The following is a 12781-nucleotide window of genomic DNA, read 5'->3' as shown; positions in this document are numbered from 1 at the left end:
TGTCTTATGTTTAAGTCTTTAATCCATTTTGAGTTGATTTTTGCATATGGTGTAAGGGAGTGTTCTAGCTTCATTGTTTTACATGCTGCTGTCCAGTTTTCCCAACACCATTTGCTGAAGAGACTGTCTTTATTCCAATGTATATTCTTGCCTCCTTTGTCAAAGATGAGTTGACCAAAAGTTTGTGGGTTGATTTCTGGGCTCTCTATTCTGTTCCATTGGTCTATATGTCTGTTTTGGTACCAATACCATGCTGTCTTGATGACTGTAGCTCTATAGAACTGTCTGAAGACTGGGAGAGTTATTCCTCTAGCCTCTTTCTTTCTCTTCAGTAATGCTTTGGCAATTCTAGGTCTTTGATGGTTCCATATGAATTTTATTATGATTTTTTCTAGTTCTGTGAAATATGTCCTGGGTAATTGGATAGGGATTGCATTAAATCTGTAGATTGCCTTAGGCAGTATGACTGTTTTAACAATATTGATTCTTCCAATCCAAGAGCATGGAATATCTTTCCATTTTTTAAAGTCTTCTTTAATTTCCTTCATCAATGGTTTATAGTTTTCTGTGTATAATTCTTTCACCTCCTTGGTTAGATTTATTCCCAGATATTTTATTATTTTGGGTGCTATTTTAAAGGGGATTGTTTCTTTACTTTCTTCTTCTGTTGATTTATCGTTAGTGTAAAGAAATGCAACTGATTTTTGAACGTTAATTTTGTAACCTGCTACCTTGCTGAATTCTTCAATCAGCTCTAGTAGCTTTTGTGTGGACCTTTTAGGGTTTTCAATATATAGTAACTTGTCATTGGCATATAGTGACACTTCTACCTCTTCTTTTCCAATTTGGATCCCTTTTATTTCTTTCTCTTGCCTGACTGCTGTGGCTAGGACTTCCAGGACTATGTTGAATAGGAGTGGTGATAGTGGGCATCCTTGTCTTGTCCCGGATTTTAGTGGGAAGCCTTTGAGTTTTTCACCGTTGAGTACTATGCTGGCTGTACGTTTGTCATATATAGCTTTTATTATGTTGAGATATGTTCCCTCTATACACACTTTGGCGAGAATTTTTATCATAAATGGGTGTTGAACTTTATCAAATGCTTTTTCTGCATCGATTGAGATGATCATGTGGTTTTTGTCCTTTCTCTTGTTGATGTGATGTATTACACTGATTGATTTGCTTATGTTGAACCAGCCTTGTGTCCCTGGGATGAACCCCACTTGGTCATGATGTATAATCTTTTTTATGTGTTGTTGGATTCTATTTGCTAAAATTTTGGTGAGGATTTTGGCACCTATGTTCATCAGTGATATTGGCCTATAATTCTCTTTTTTGGTAGTGTCTTTGCCTGGTTTTGGTATCAGGGTGATGGTGGCTTCATAGAATGAGTTTGGGAGTATTCCCTCCTTTTCAATTGTCTGGAAGAGTTTGAGAAGGACTGGTATGAGTTCTTCTTTGTATGTTTGGTAGAATTCCCCGGTGAAGCCGTCCGGTCCTGGACTTTTATTTGTAGGGAGGTTTTTTATTGCTATTTCTATTTCCTTTCTAGTGGTCAGATTGTTCAAGTGTTCAGATTCTTCTTGATTCAGTCTTGGTGGACAGAAAGTTTCCAGAAAATTGTCCATCTCCTCTAGGTTATCCAGTTTGGTTCCATATAGATTTTCATAATATTCTCATATGATATTCTGTATTTCTATTTTGTTTGTTGTAATTTCTCCATTTTCCTTTCTTATTTTGCTAATTTGTGCTCTCTCTTTTTTCTTCTTTGTGAGTTTGGCCAGAGGTTTGTCGATTTTATTTACTTTTTCAAAAAACCAGCTTTTGGTTTGGTTGATTTTTTCTATGGTCTTGTTAATCTCTATTGTATTTAATTCCTCTCTGATCTTTATTATTTCCTTCCTTCTGCTGCTTTTTGGGGCTTTTTGTTCTTCTTCTTATAATTCATTCAGGTGGTGGGTTAAATTGTTTTTTTGAGATTGTTCTTCTTTTTTGAGGAAGGCCTGTATCGCTATAAACTTCCCTCTTAGCAGTGCCTTTGCTGTGTCCCATAGGTTTTGAGTGGTTGTGCTTTTATTTTCATTTGTCTCAAGGTATTTTTTAATTTCAGCTTTGATTTCCTCATTGACCCATTGTTTTTTCAATAACATATTGTTTAATCTCCGTGCTTTCCTTTTTTTTTCTCCTTTGTTTCTCTGTTGTTGATTTCCAGTTTCATGGCATTGTGGTCAGTAAAGATGCTTGAGATAATTTCTATCTTCTTAAAATTGTTGAGGTTTCTTTTGTGCCCAAGTACATGATTGATCCTGGAAAATGTTCCTTATGCACTTGAAAAGAATGTATATCCTATTTTTTGTGGGTGTAATGCTCTGAAAATATCCACCAAATCTAGTTTTTCTATTGTAGTATTTAATTTCTCTGTTGCCTTGTTTATTTTCTGTCTGGAAGATCTGTCTAGTGATGTTAATGCAGTGTTAAAATCTCCAACTATGATTGTATTCCCATCAATATCCCCCTTTATCTCTATTAGTAATTCTTGTATGTACTTAGGTGCTCCTATATTGAGTGCATATATATTAACGAGTGTAATATCCTCATCTTGTATCACTCCTTTAATCATTATAAAACGTCCTTCTTTATCTTTCTTTATGGCCTTTGTTTTAAAGTCTATTTTGTCTGAAATCAGTACTGCAATACCTGCTTTTTTGGCTTTTCCATTTGCATGGAATATCATTTTCCATCCTTTCACTCTCAATCTGTATTTATCCTTCTCCCTAAAGTGGGTCTCTTGTATGCAGCATATTGAAGGTTCTTGCTTTATTATCCAGTCTGCCACTCTATGTCTTTTGACTGGATCATTAAGTCCATTAACATTTACAGTAATTAATGATAGATGTGTGTTTATTGCCATTTTGAACTTATCTTTGCAGTTGAATTGGTATATTCTCTTTGTTCCTTTCTTCTTCCTTTTGTGGTTTGGTAATTTTCCTTTGTATTATCATGGATTTTATTTAATTTTTGTGACTCCCTTGTAAGTTTTTGGCTTGTGGTTACCCTTTTTTCTAAATCTATTAGCCCATTACTATAACTGTTTTATTAAACTGATAGTAACATGATCTCTAACCCATGAGGTCTTTAACAGTAAATTTTTTTACTGTTAAAAAAAATTTGAAAAGAAAGAAAAGAATATATTCTATACTTCCCTGCCTCCCTCTCCCACTCTCAGTGATTTGTATGTCTTCTTTTATAATTTCATGTTTACATTATTTGTAATTCATGTGTTATCACCTTTCCAGTTGTGAGTTTCTCATTCCTGTAGCATCCTGCTGCTTTTCTATTTAGAATAGCCCTTTAAATATTTCTTTTAGCATGAGTATACTGTTGCTAAACTCCTGCAGCTTTTGTTTTTTCTGTGAAACTCTTTATTTCTCCTTCTATCCTAAAGGATAGCCTTGCTGGATAAAATATCCTAGGCTGCATCTTTTTTTCATTCAGGGCTTTGAATATATGTTGTCACTCCCTTCTGGCCTGTAGTGTTTGTGTAGAAAAATCAGCTGAGAGCCTTATGGGGGTTCCCTTATAACTTACTCTTTGCTTTTGTCTTGCTGCCTTTAGGATCATTTCTTTATCCATGACTCTGACCATCTTGATTATGATATGTCTTGATGTGGGCCTATATGGGTTCTTCCTGTTTGGGACCCTCTGAGCTTCCTGTGCTTGGGTATCTGATTCCTTCTTTAAGTTTGGGAAGTTTTCAGTCATGATTTCTTCAAAAACCTTTTCAACCTGCTTTGATCTTTCTTCTCCTTCTGGGACCCCTATTATGCGAAGATTGGGAAGCTTTATATTATCCCATAGGTCCCTTATGCTATTTTCATTATTTTTTATTTTCTTATCTTGTAGTTCTTCTGAATTGGTGCTTTCTATTGCCCTGTCTTCTAGATCACTAATTCGTTCCTCTGTATTATCTAGTTGGCTTTGCACAGTTTTTAGATCATTCCTCATCTCTGTCAATGAGTTTAAGCATTCTACTTGGCTCTTCTTTATAGCTTCAATTTCATTTTTGACATATTTTATATCTCTAAACACTGTCTCTTTTAATTCCTTCAGCAATTTGATCACTCCTTTTTTGAAATCTTGATCTAGTAGGCTATCAATATCTATTTCATTGATCTTTCTTTCAGGGGATTTCTCTTGTTCTTTTAATTGGGAAAGGTTTCTCTGCTTCTTCATCTTGCTCATACCTCTCTGGCACTGTGGTTTATGGAGTATCAGTTGTCTATTTTGGTCCTTAAGGAGTTTATCTATCTGATGCCTATTTAGGAATAGAAGATAGGAAAAAAAGAAAAAAAATAAGAGAGAGAAATAATTTTAAAAGAAGGGAGAAAGAGGATTTGAAAACAGTGTTTAATGTTTAATAGAAGAGCGAATTGAAGCAGAGTATTAATCGGGTTGAGACGTCCTTTTAAAACTTTAAAAAAAAAGGGGGGGTAGATGAATAGATGTATTTGAAACCTGTGTCTAATCAATAGCAGGACATCAAAACCCAAGAGAAATAGAAATGAATTAAGAAGTAAAACTTAAGAGGCTAATAGAAAATAGAACAGGTAAAAACAGATTTTAAAAAAAGGGGGGGTGTTGGTGTTCTCCTGGAGTCTGTGTGCTTTTAATGTGAAGTCTTTCTGTCTTCCTCCTGTTTTGGAAGCTCAGCTTGCTGTTTTCAGAGGCCCTCCATTGGCGCCCTCTTCTATGCTGCTCCCAGTACCTGTTGGCCAGCAGATCGCGCCTCCTCCTAACACTGGGTCAGGTGTAGCTCTCCTCTGTTGTGGGCGGGCGGGTCACTGCCCCCTCCTGATGCCGCAGTGAGATGTTGCAGACTGGACAGGTAGGAGGGAGGGTCGTCCCTCCTCCCAGCACAGCAGTCAGGGGCTTTGTTCCTGCCCGAAAGGCGGGGGGCGGCTCTCCCGCTCCTGGCGCTGGTATCTCCGCTGCTCTGTGTGGCTGTGCGCTCTGCCTATGGTTGGCGCTCCGCAGGTGGGCTCGGGGAAGACCGAGGGATAGCTTTGCCCCTCCTCTGGGCCAAAGCTCAGCTCCTTGTTTGTCTTTGTGGAGCAAGTTCTCTGAGGGACCAGGATGGAAGGATCCTATCTGCCTCGGGCTGTAGGCAAGTCTCAGTCTGGCATTTGAGGCTGCTAAGCCTTTTGGGTGCGGATGCACGTTTTGTCCCAGCCCCACCTGGGTGCTAAGGGCCGGAGGATATAGCTGCTGTGCCTGAGCCCTGCCTCTCTTTCCCAGAAAACTTTCCGCGGGTTTTCAGAGATGGGGGTGTGCACCCTTCCCCCGAGAGCACATCAACCTTGCTGTTTTATGGAGGTCCCAGATTGTTCTGCCCTGTACACCGACAGCCATGGTGCACAGCCCCTTGCATTCCCCCGGGGCTGCCTCAGTGCAGCTGCCCCCATTCTCTGCCCGGCTCGGGCAGCTTGGCCCTGCCCCCAGCTGCTGGCCCACGTCTCAGGCTGGGTGTTGGGGGAACCCTCTGTGCCCGTTTAACTTAGTTCTGTCAGTCAAGGGCTGCTCTGTACAGATCCGAGCCTCGGAGGCCCCCCTCCGTCCTGCTGGCCTCTCAGTTGGAGAGGGGAGACCCAGCGAGTGAGCACCAGTCCTCTTTGCCTCTCCCTCCCCGCGGGGCCCTTCCTGCTCTGCTTTGCCTTTTGTTCTTTCTTTTTTCCTTTTCTCCTACAAGATTTATGGCGTCTTTATCTTTTGAAGAGGGCGATGTTCTGTCGGAGTTCCGCAGGTGCTCTGGTTGGATGAGTGGGTCTGTGGATGTGGGTCTTGGTGCATTTGTGGGAAAGGGTGAGCTGCGAGGGCCCTTCTACTCTGCCATCTTCTCTAAATTTTCCTGAACTGCCTTAAAATCTTCCATTTTCCTTTCGTCTTTCAATCTGTTATCCCCAGAGAAACAAAAGCAATGTTTTTGTAACAAATTGTATTTCTTACCTTCCAAAATTCTTCTATTGATTCTTTTCGAATATTTAATGAAATCCAAAATACTTAGCATGGCTATAAACTGTGACAAATATAGCTCATGTCTACCTTTTAAGCCTCATGTTTTTGGGCCATTCTCCCTCTTGTCCACTATGCTTAACAGCCTTTTAAGTGCTCCAAATTTGACAAACTTTTTGTCAGCTTGAGGCTTTCCAACATGTCATTTCCTCTCCTTAATACACTGTCTCCTAAGTTCCTTGCATGTCTGTCTTCCTTTTATCCTTCAGTCCTCAGAGAAGCTATATACAATCTCCTCAGAGAAGCTTCCCAGACCACTCTGTGTAGGTGGATTCCCCTTGTTGTTCTGATCATTTCACCTTAGATCTGTTTTCCTTTGTTGAAAAACCAAAATTCAACTGCGTAAATTTAAAACATCTTATTAACTTTATAATTCATGAATCAGGCAGCATTCAATGTAACAGATGAGAGTTCCAAGGAGCTGTACAAAATGAAAGACTCATAGGCAGAAGGAAGCAGGAGCAAGGAAGTTATACTAGGCAAAAAAACAGATTGGTTATTGTTGGGTTACTTTCCTTTAGTTGGTTGCAGGGGTCTGTATGGCAGATTACCTAACCTGTGCTGATCAGGCGATTCCTGACTGGTTTGATTCCATTTCTGGGAGACCTGAAACCATAATAAGTTTAAGTGTTGGTTTGATGGTTTGGGGCTTAGGATAAGCATCTCCATTTTGGGCCTATTGTTTTGTTTTAACACCTTCATAGGCTATATCACTGTATCTATTATCTATCTATCTATCAATCAATCTTTTAGTTATTTTCATCTGCACTTGTATGATGTCTGTCTCCTTTACTTGGGTGAGTTCCATAAATGCAGGAAATACGTATGGTTCATTTGTCACCATATACTCAGAGTCTTCTAGTATGGGCTCCAATGAAATGTGCAATGAATATCTGTGAAATAAAGAAATAAGTGAATAAATTGTAAATAAAAGTTAATTTGGAGTATGGATATAAATTATGAACATATGTAGTAGAGCTTTGAAATCAAGTCCATTTCTTTAAAACCATGGCCTTGATTTATTCAATACTTCATTTAACTAGATATGCTAGTTACTACAGAGATTCCATACAGACCATTTGGAATAAAATTTTGTCCCTCACCTGTATTTCACATCTTCAGATAACCAGAGTATAATTGTACAAAATACATAAAATTCTCTATATGAGGAAATGTCACTGAGTCAGGTTGGTTTGACATCTTTATTTTAGAAATATTAATTTTGATCTATTCCAGGTAGGCTGAATAGAATGTATTAAGGTAAGTGAAGATGGAGAGTAGTGTGGATGGGTTTAAAAAATGCAAATATGGAGTCAACCTTTTAAAAGACAGCTCATTAAGCAGACCTGCTCACACTGAGAAGCTTTTTGCCTGTGATAAACACTGTTAAAGGATGTAGTTCTATCCCATGAAAGCACTGTATGATAATTTTTCAAATGTCAGAATGAATTTAGTGGAATCACACAACGCAAATGTCATCTAAAAAAGCGTGAATTATAGAAAATTACTTATGAAAACCATGTGAATAGGATGATCCCCTGACTTTGGGCAATTCAGATACATTTACAAAAAATTGCATAGTTCCAAATTGGAACATTTTGATCATTTGAAAGTGCCGAAGAGCTGATGAAGAGCTAGGACACCCCTGAGTTTCTTTTAAGTTTCAACCTTAACATTAATGGACATTATTACCTACTTCTTCCTACATTTCTGAAATAACATGAAGATAGAAGCTTTATGGGGATGCATTTTTCAAAGTGTTTTAAAAATGACTAAGAAGTGTGGAAGCTCATTTGAAAGCAGTAGATTTTGTTGTGTATTTAAAACCAGTTTTTTCCATATTCCACCCCATGTTTTTCACTTCAGTTGATACTTTCTTTCTTAAAATCCTTGTTCCCACATGTAAACTCTAGGGCAAATCTCAGCTTCTTCTCTTACTTTTTGTTCAACCATACTTTGGTTTAAGAAAACCAAAACAACATTTTAGACAATTTCCAACTCTCCATTTTCTTTCCCCCTTACTTTTACTGTCTTAGTCTTGGTCTTGCTTTCTCTTCTTTTTGTCTATAGAAGGTGAACAAATATCACTCACTCTTGCTATTAGTTCATTTAATGATATTTTTATGTATGCATGCATTCAAAGTGTATAAAACTGGTATTCCACTTACTATATTTTCACATTAGGGCACTAATATGTCAGGCTTCAAAAGGTAAAATCAGGTATTAAGTGAATTTAGACTATGCAGTCACTTAATATGTATAATTAAGGATTTAAGAATAAATATAAATGGGGATTCTCAAAGTGACATACAAAGGCAAATTTCTCTAATAGCAAATTATTTAATATGTATAATTCATCAGCCCTATCCTTCCTCTTGCTTTGAAATGAGAGAATTGCCTAAGAGAAAAGTCAGAGCCTGTGGACCAGATCTGGTAGAAATAGCAACCATTTGGTAGATAAGAGCCATTCACACAACTTTTTTCCCCTCTTCTTTATTCTTAAAAGGATAAGTGTAATCCTTTGCAACTATGATCTAAAAGCCAGCTTTAATTAGACCACACAATTGCATGACACTGTGCAAAGTGCTTTCACATCTATTATTTCACTTTATTATTCATATTACTTACATTAATATTGTTGATGTAGTCAACAAACATTTATTGAGCAACTACTATATGCCAGGTAGCATTTAGAGTGCTTGAAATATAGTGGTAAACAGAGTAAAGTCTGATTTTTGGCTTCTCTAAATTTATTTACCTAATCAGTATAATTATTTTTAAAGGTTAAATGTAAGACTTTGGACACATTTGACTTCATTTTATTTAATTATTACTAGCAGTACTGGCAATATGTTTATTTTTATTTAAGATCAGGTAATGGTGTAATCACAGAAAAAAAATAGTAGAGATATATTTCAGCACAAAAATCTGAAAAGACAATTTAAATTGCTAACCTCTCCCACCCCAGAGAACACTAAATACAATAAGAGCTATGCATATATTAAGATGTTTTATTTTAATCATTTTGACCTCTATTTTAGGAACATTTTTGGAATTTTGAGTGTAATCACTCATTCTTTTTTTTTCTCTTTAATTGAAGTATACTTGATTTACAATGTTGTGTTATAGATTATTATACTAAGTGATCTCTCATTCCTGAATTGGTGTTATGATATATTGCTATTTAAAACTTACTTGTATTGACATTAGGAACTATCTTGTTTCTTAGTTTTATCTTCAAAATGAGAGGTTTCTTAATGGGGTCACTATTGGATTTTGGGGCATAACACTTCTTTATTCTTTGATATCCCTGATCCCTGCTCATTAATTGCCAATAGGAAGTGCTGGTCATTTTGACAATCAAAAATTGCTGCCCCCTCCATATTTTCAGAATAATTGAGAACTACTTGATCATCTCAGATTCTATTCAGCCCTAAAATGCCTATAATCTAAGAAAAGAGAACTCTGCAAAGGGCAACTTGGCTTATAGTAGTCATCCATGGAAACTCCTTCAAGTTCCCAACATAACTACATCTGCTCCTATCCTCCTCTTTCTTCTTATAACAAAGCTGGGTCCTCCTATCTCAAGCTATGCTCTGTAATCTATTTCTTTCTTGTCTTGCCTTATCAATCATATGTTTTCTGTCATATATATTCATACTCTTCTTCTCAACTACATCCTTCTCATGAGCTTTAAACAGGCTCAAGTCACTCCTATTTAAAATACAATACAACTGCACTAAAGTAATGCTGTCTCTTGAACTCATAAAACTTTGTTGCTCCCATCTCTTTTATTAAGGTTATTAATGGGCATTTTCCATCCTCATTTCACTTGAGCTTTCACCAGGATTCCACATGAGTCAAACTCCCACTGTCTTGAAATCTCTTTTTTTTTTTTTTTTTTTTTTGTGACAACCCACTTTCTGATTTTCCTCTTACCTCTCTGGTTTCCCTTTCTCTCTTTTGCAAGCTTATTCTCATTGTTACATCACTAAATATCAGAGTTCTTCAAAGATTCCTGTAGACTTTTTCATCTTCTCACCCTTTACTCTTTCTTTAATGATTTCATCCATACCCACATATGGCTTCATTTACTGACTATACACATATGACTTACGAATTTATATCTCCAGTCAAAATATCTCCTCTGAGTTCTAGAACATATTGTTTTCTTGACATCCTTCCTTGGTTATCTCCCAGGGATCTTCAATTTTGTATGTTTAAAATTTAATTTTTGATTTTCCCTGCCAATCTGATTCCTATGTTTAGTTTTCCTCATTAAGATTAGTTTTACCGTCCTCTACCCCTTTGGAATCTTAGTGTTATCATTTATGTCCCACTCTCTGTCATACTGCCTTCCTAAGTTCACTTCTCTATATCTGCCCTACCATCATCTTTGTCTAAGCTATCACCATCTCTTACATGGAGTAGTAAAATGGTCTCCTAAACCTTCTCCTGCTATCCATTATAGCTCATTTTCAACAGTTTTTTTTTTTTTCACACTGCAGCTAGAGTTATCTTTTTAAAGCATAAATCTGGTCAAGCCATTTCAATTTTGAAGTAGTCTTAGAAAAAAGTTTTTTAAAGATGGTTAAAACAGCCTGAAAAGCTTTGTGTCTAATCCTGGCCTATCTCTCCAGTCTTAACAATAGTAGGATCTCCATTGCACTCTACAACCCAGCCACAGTTTTCAGTTTCTCTAATATGTCATATCATAGGGGCCTTATCAGTGCTGTTCCCTCAGCCAGGAATGGTTCTTTTCCCTTCATGTACATTATGCCTGCTCATCCTTTACATTTTATCTTAGAAAAAACTTTTCTTATAGTTCAATTTAAAATATGTTACTCTGTTATAAACCAGCTTCATTTTCTTCAGAACACTTATCTCAGGTTGTAACTGTTTATTCATTAATGCAATTATTTAGCTAATTGCTCTCTCCTTGAGACACACGACACTGTAAGCTCCATAAGGCTATGGGCCCTTCCAACTTTACCTCCCCATTGTAACTCCAGTGCCTAATACACAATATATGTTCAATAAATATAGTGGCACCACTTAATGGATGGTTATTAATATAGAATGTTTGCTTCTTTTATTATTCCTCTTAAGGAAAATTTAAGGTAACATGCCAAGAGGACAGTAATCCCATATTTAATGTATGATGGGTAATAAAGACAAAAGGATATACCTGAGATATTTGGCAATAATTGAAATGAAAATCTCTTGAAGCACTTTGGCTCTGTTATTTGACTACTTCTTCCTGTTTTTGAAATATAATGGTAAATACTTTTATTAACTGACCCAGATTTTTGTAAACAATATGTATTCTCCTTTGATTTTTGTAAGAGAAAATCACAGCACTTCTCTCTGGTGTTAGCCCAGTGATCCCTCTGAATTTTAAAATAATGTTCTAAGTTCCTATCACAACCAGATTAAGACACATGTGCATGTGCGCACATACATAGACACACATTCAGACACACAGACACACACACACACCAGGGAAATCTTCAAGAACTTATTTCATATGAAGGGAATTCGACTTTTTGTTTTTCATTTTGTAGGGGATGACCATTCGTCCTCTTGTTGACTTATTAGATGTGACAAGAAGAAGAGAAACCTCACCAACTGTGAGTGAACAAATTCTCATTCGGGTAAGATGTCTATATTATCATCTAGGTTATTTTGTTGACTGGAACTGACCCTTGTCCATTAGGTCGCTACATGCTAGGTCTTCTTGTATTTGAATTTCTCTAGTAAAAGGGGACATGATTTTCTGAATTCTGAAAAGGTATTTGTTATATTGTGACCATCTGTAATTTGAAAATCAATAAATCATTTCTTCTGTTAAGAATAAGAAAAATGAAAGTCTGTATTCTAACATTTGCTCTGTTGCTACCCAGCTTCCAACATTATCTTAGGAGAGACTTTTAACTTTTTTGTGGCCTTGGTTTACTAATCTATAAATTTTAATGGCTGTTTACATGATTTTTAAGGACCTATCCAGGTAGAATAATTATGAATTATGAGCTTTTTTTTTCAAATTATGACTATCATAAGTGTTTTTGGTTAGTTTAACATATTTATTATTGATAGTAGACTAAATTATCCAGTAACTTAGTTAATTTTGTATTTGGTATTATAAAGTAATTGCTTATAAGCTGACTTGTGTAATCCTTATGTAATCAGAAATTTTTTTTCTTGGAGTATTTTAGACTTTGACAGAGTTTTTTATACCATTGAGGACTGAGACAGTTAAAGATTTCAAATCAAATTGCAAAATGTACTCTTTGAAGTAGAGTTTCAAAATCACCCAGAGTTTATATATATAAGAAAATATATAACTACTACATTAGAAGTAAGGACAGCATCAGAGAAATTTAAAGATGTGAACTCTGTATCACTTGGTTTTATATATAAAAATGGAATTTGAATTGTGCTTACCCGGGTGGGCTTTTATAAAATATAACAATAGAAATACTGAAATATAGAGAATGTTAAGAACAATTTCAAGATATCCTTAGATTCATCAATATGGAAAATATCTGAGAATTTTAATCAAAGGGAAGAAGAACATTCAGTATCTATCTTGCTTCTAACTTCAAAGTGGCACAGTCCATAATTTTCTGGGATACATTGTCAGCATATATAATGGCTTTCTTCATGTAAAATGCTTAAGTTTTCTTAATAACTATGAGTCTAAAATATGTAA

The 12781-nt window shown here is 36.2% G+C and overlaps 1 protein-coding gene across 1 annotated transcript in view; it reads left to right on the top strand.

The window, feature by feature from the left end:
* The window catches only part of LOC102507511 (sodium/hydrogen exchanger 2), a 62396-nt gene that overhangs the window by 31245 nt on the left and 18370 nt on the right, over positions 1-12781 (top strand). Inside the window, exon 6 of the mRNA XM_006194491.2 lies at positions 11634-11723. Within this exon, the coding sequence (XP_006194553.2) occupies positions 11634-11723 (90 nt within the window). The remainder of the gene's footprint in view (positions 1-11633; positions 11724-12781) is intronic.

This window comes from Camelus ferus, chromosome X, assembly GCF_009834535.1.
Source record: "Camelus ferus isolate YT-003-E chromosome X, BCGSAC_Cfer_1.0, whole genome shotgun sequence".
NCBI classification, from domain to species: Eukaryota; Metazoa; Chordata; class Mammalia; order Artiodactyla; family Camelidae; genus Camelus; species Camelus ferus.
Note: the sequence above shows the minus strand (reverse complement) of the source record. Positions and strands in the feature narration are given on the sequence as shown.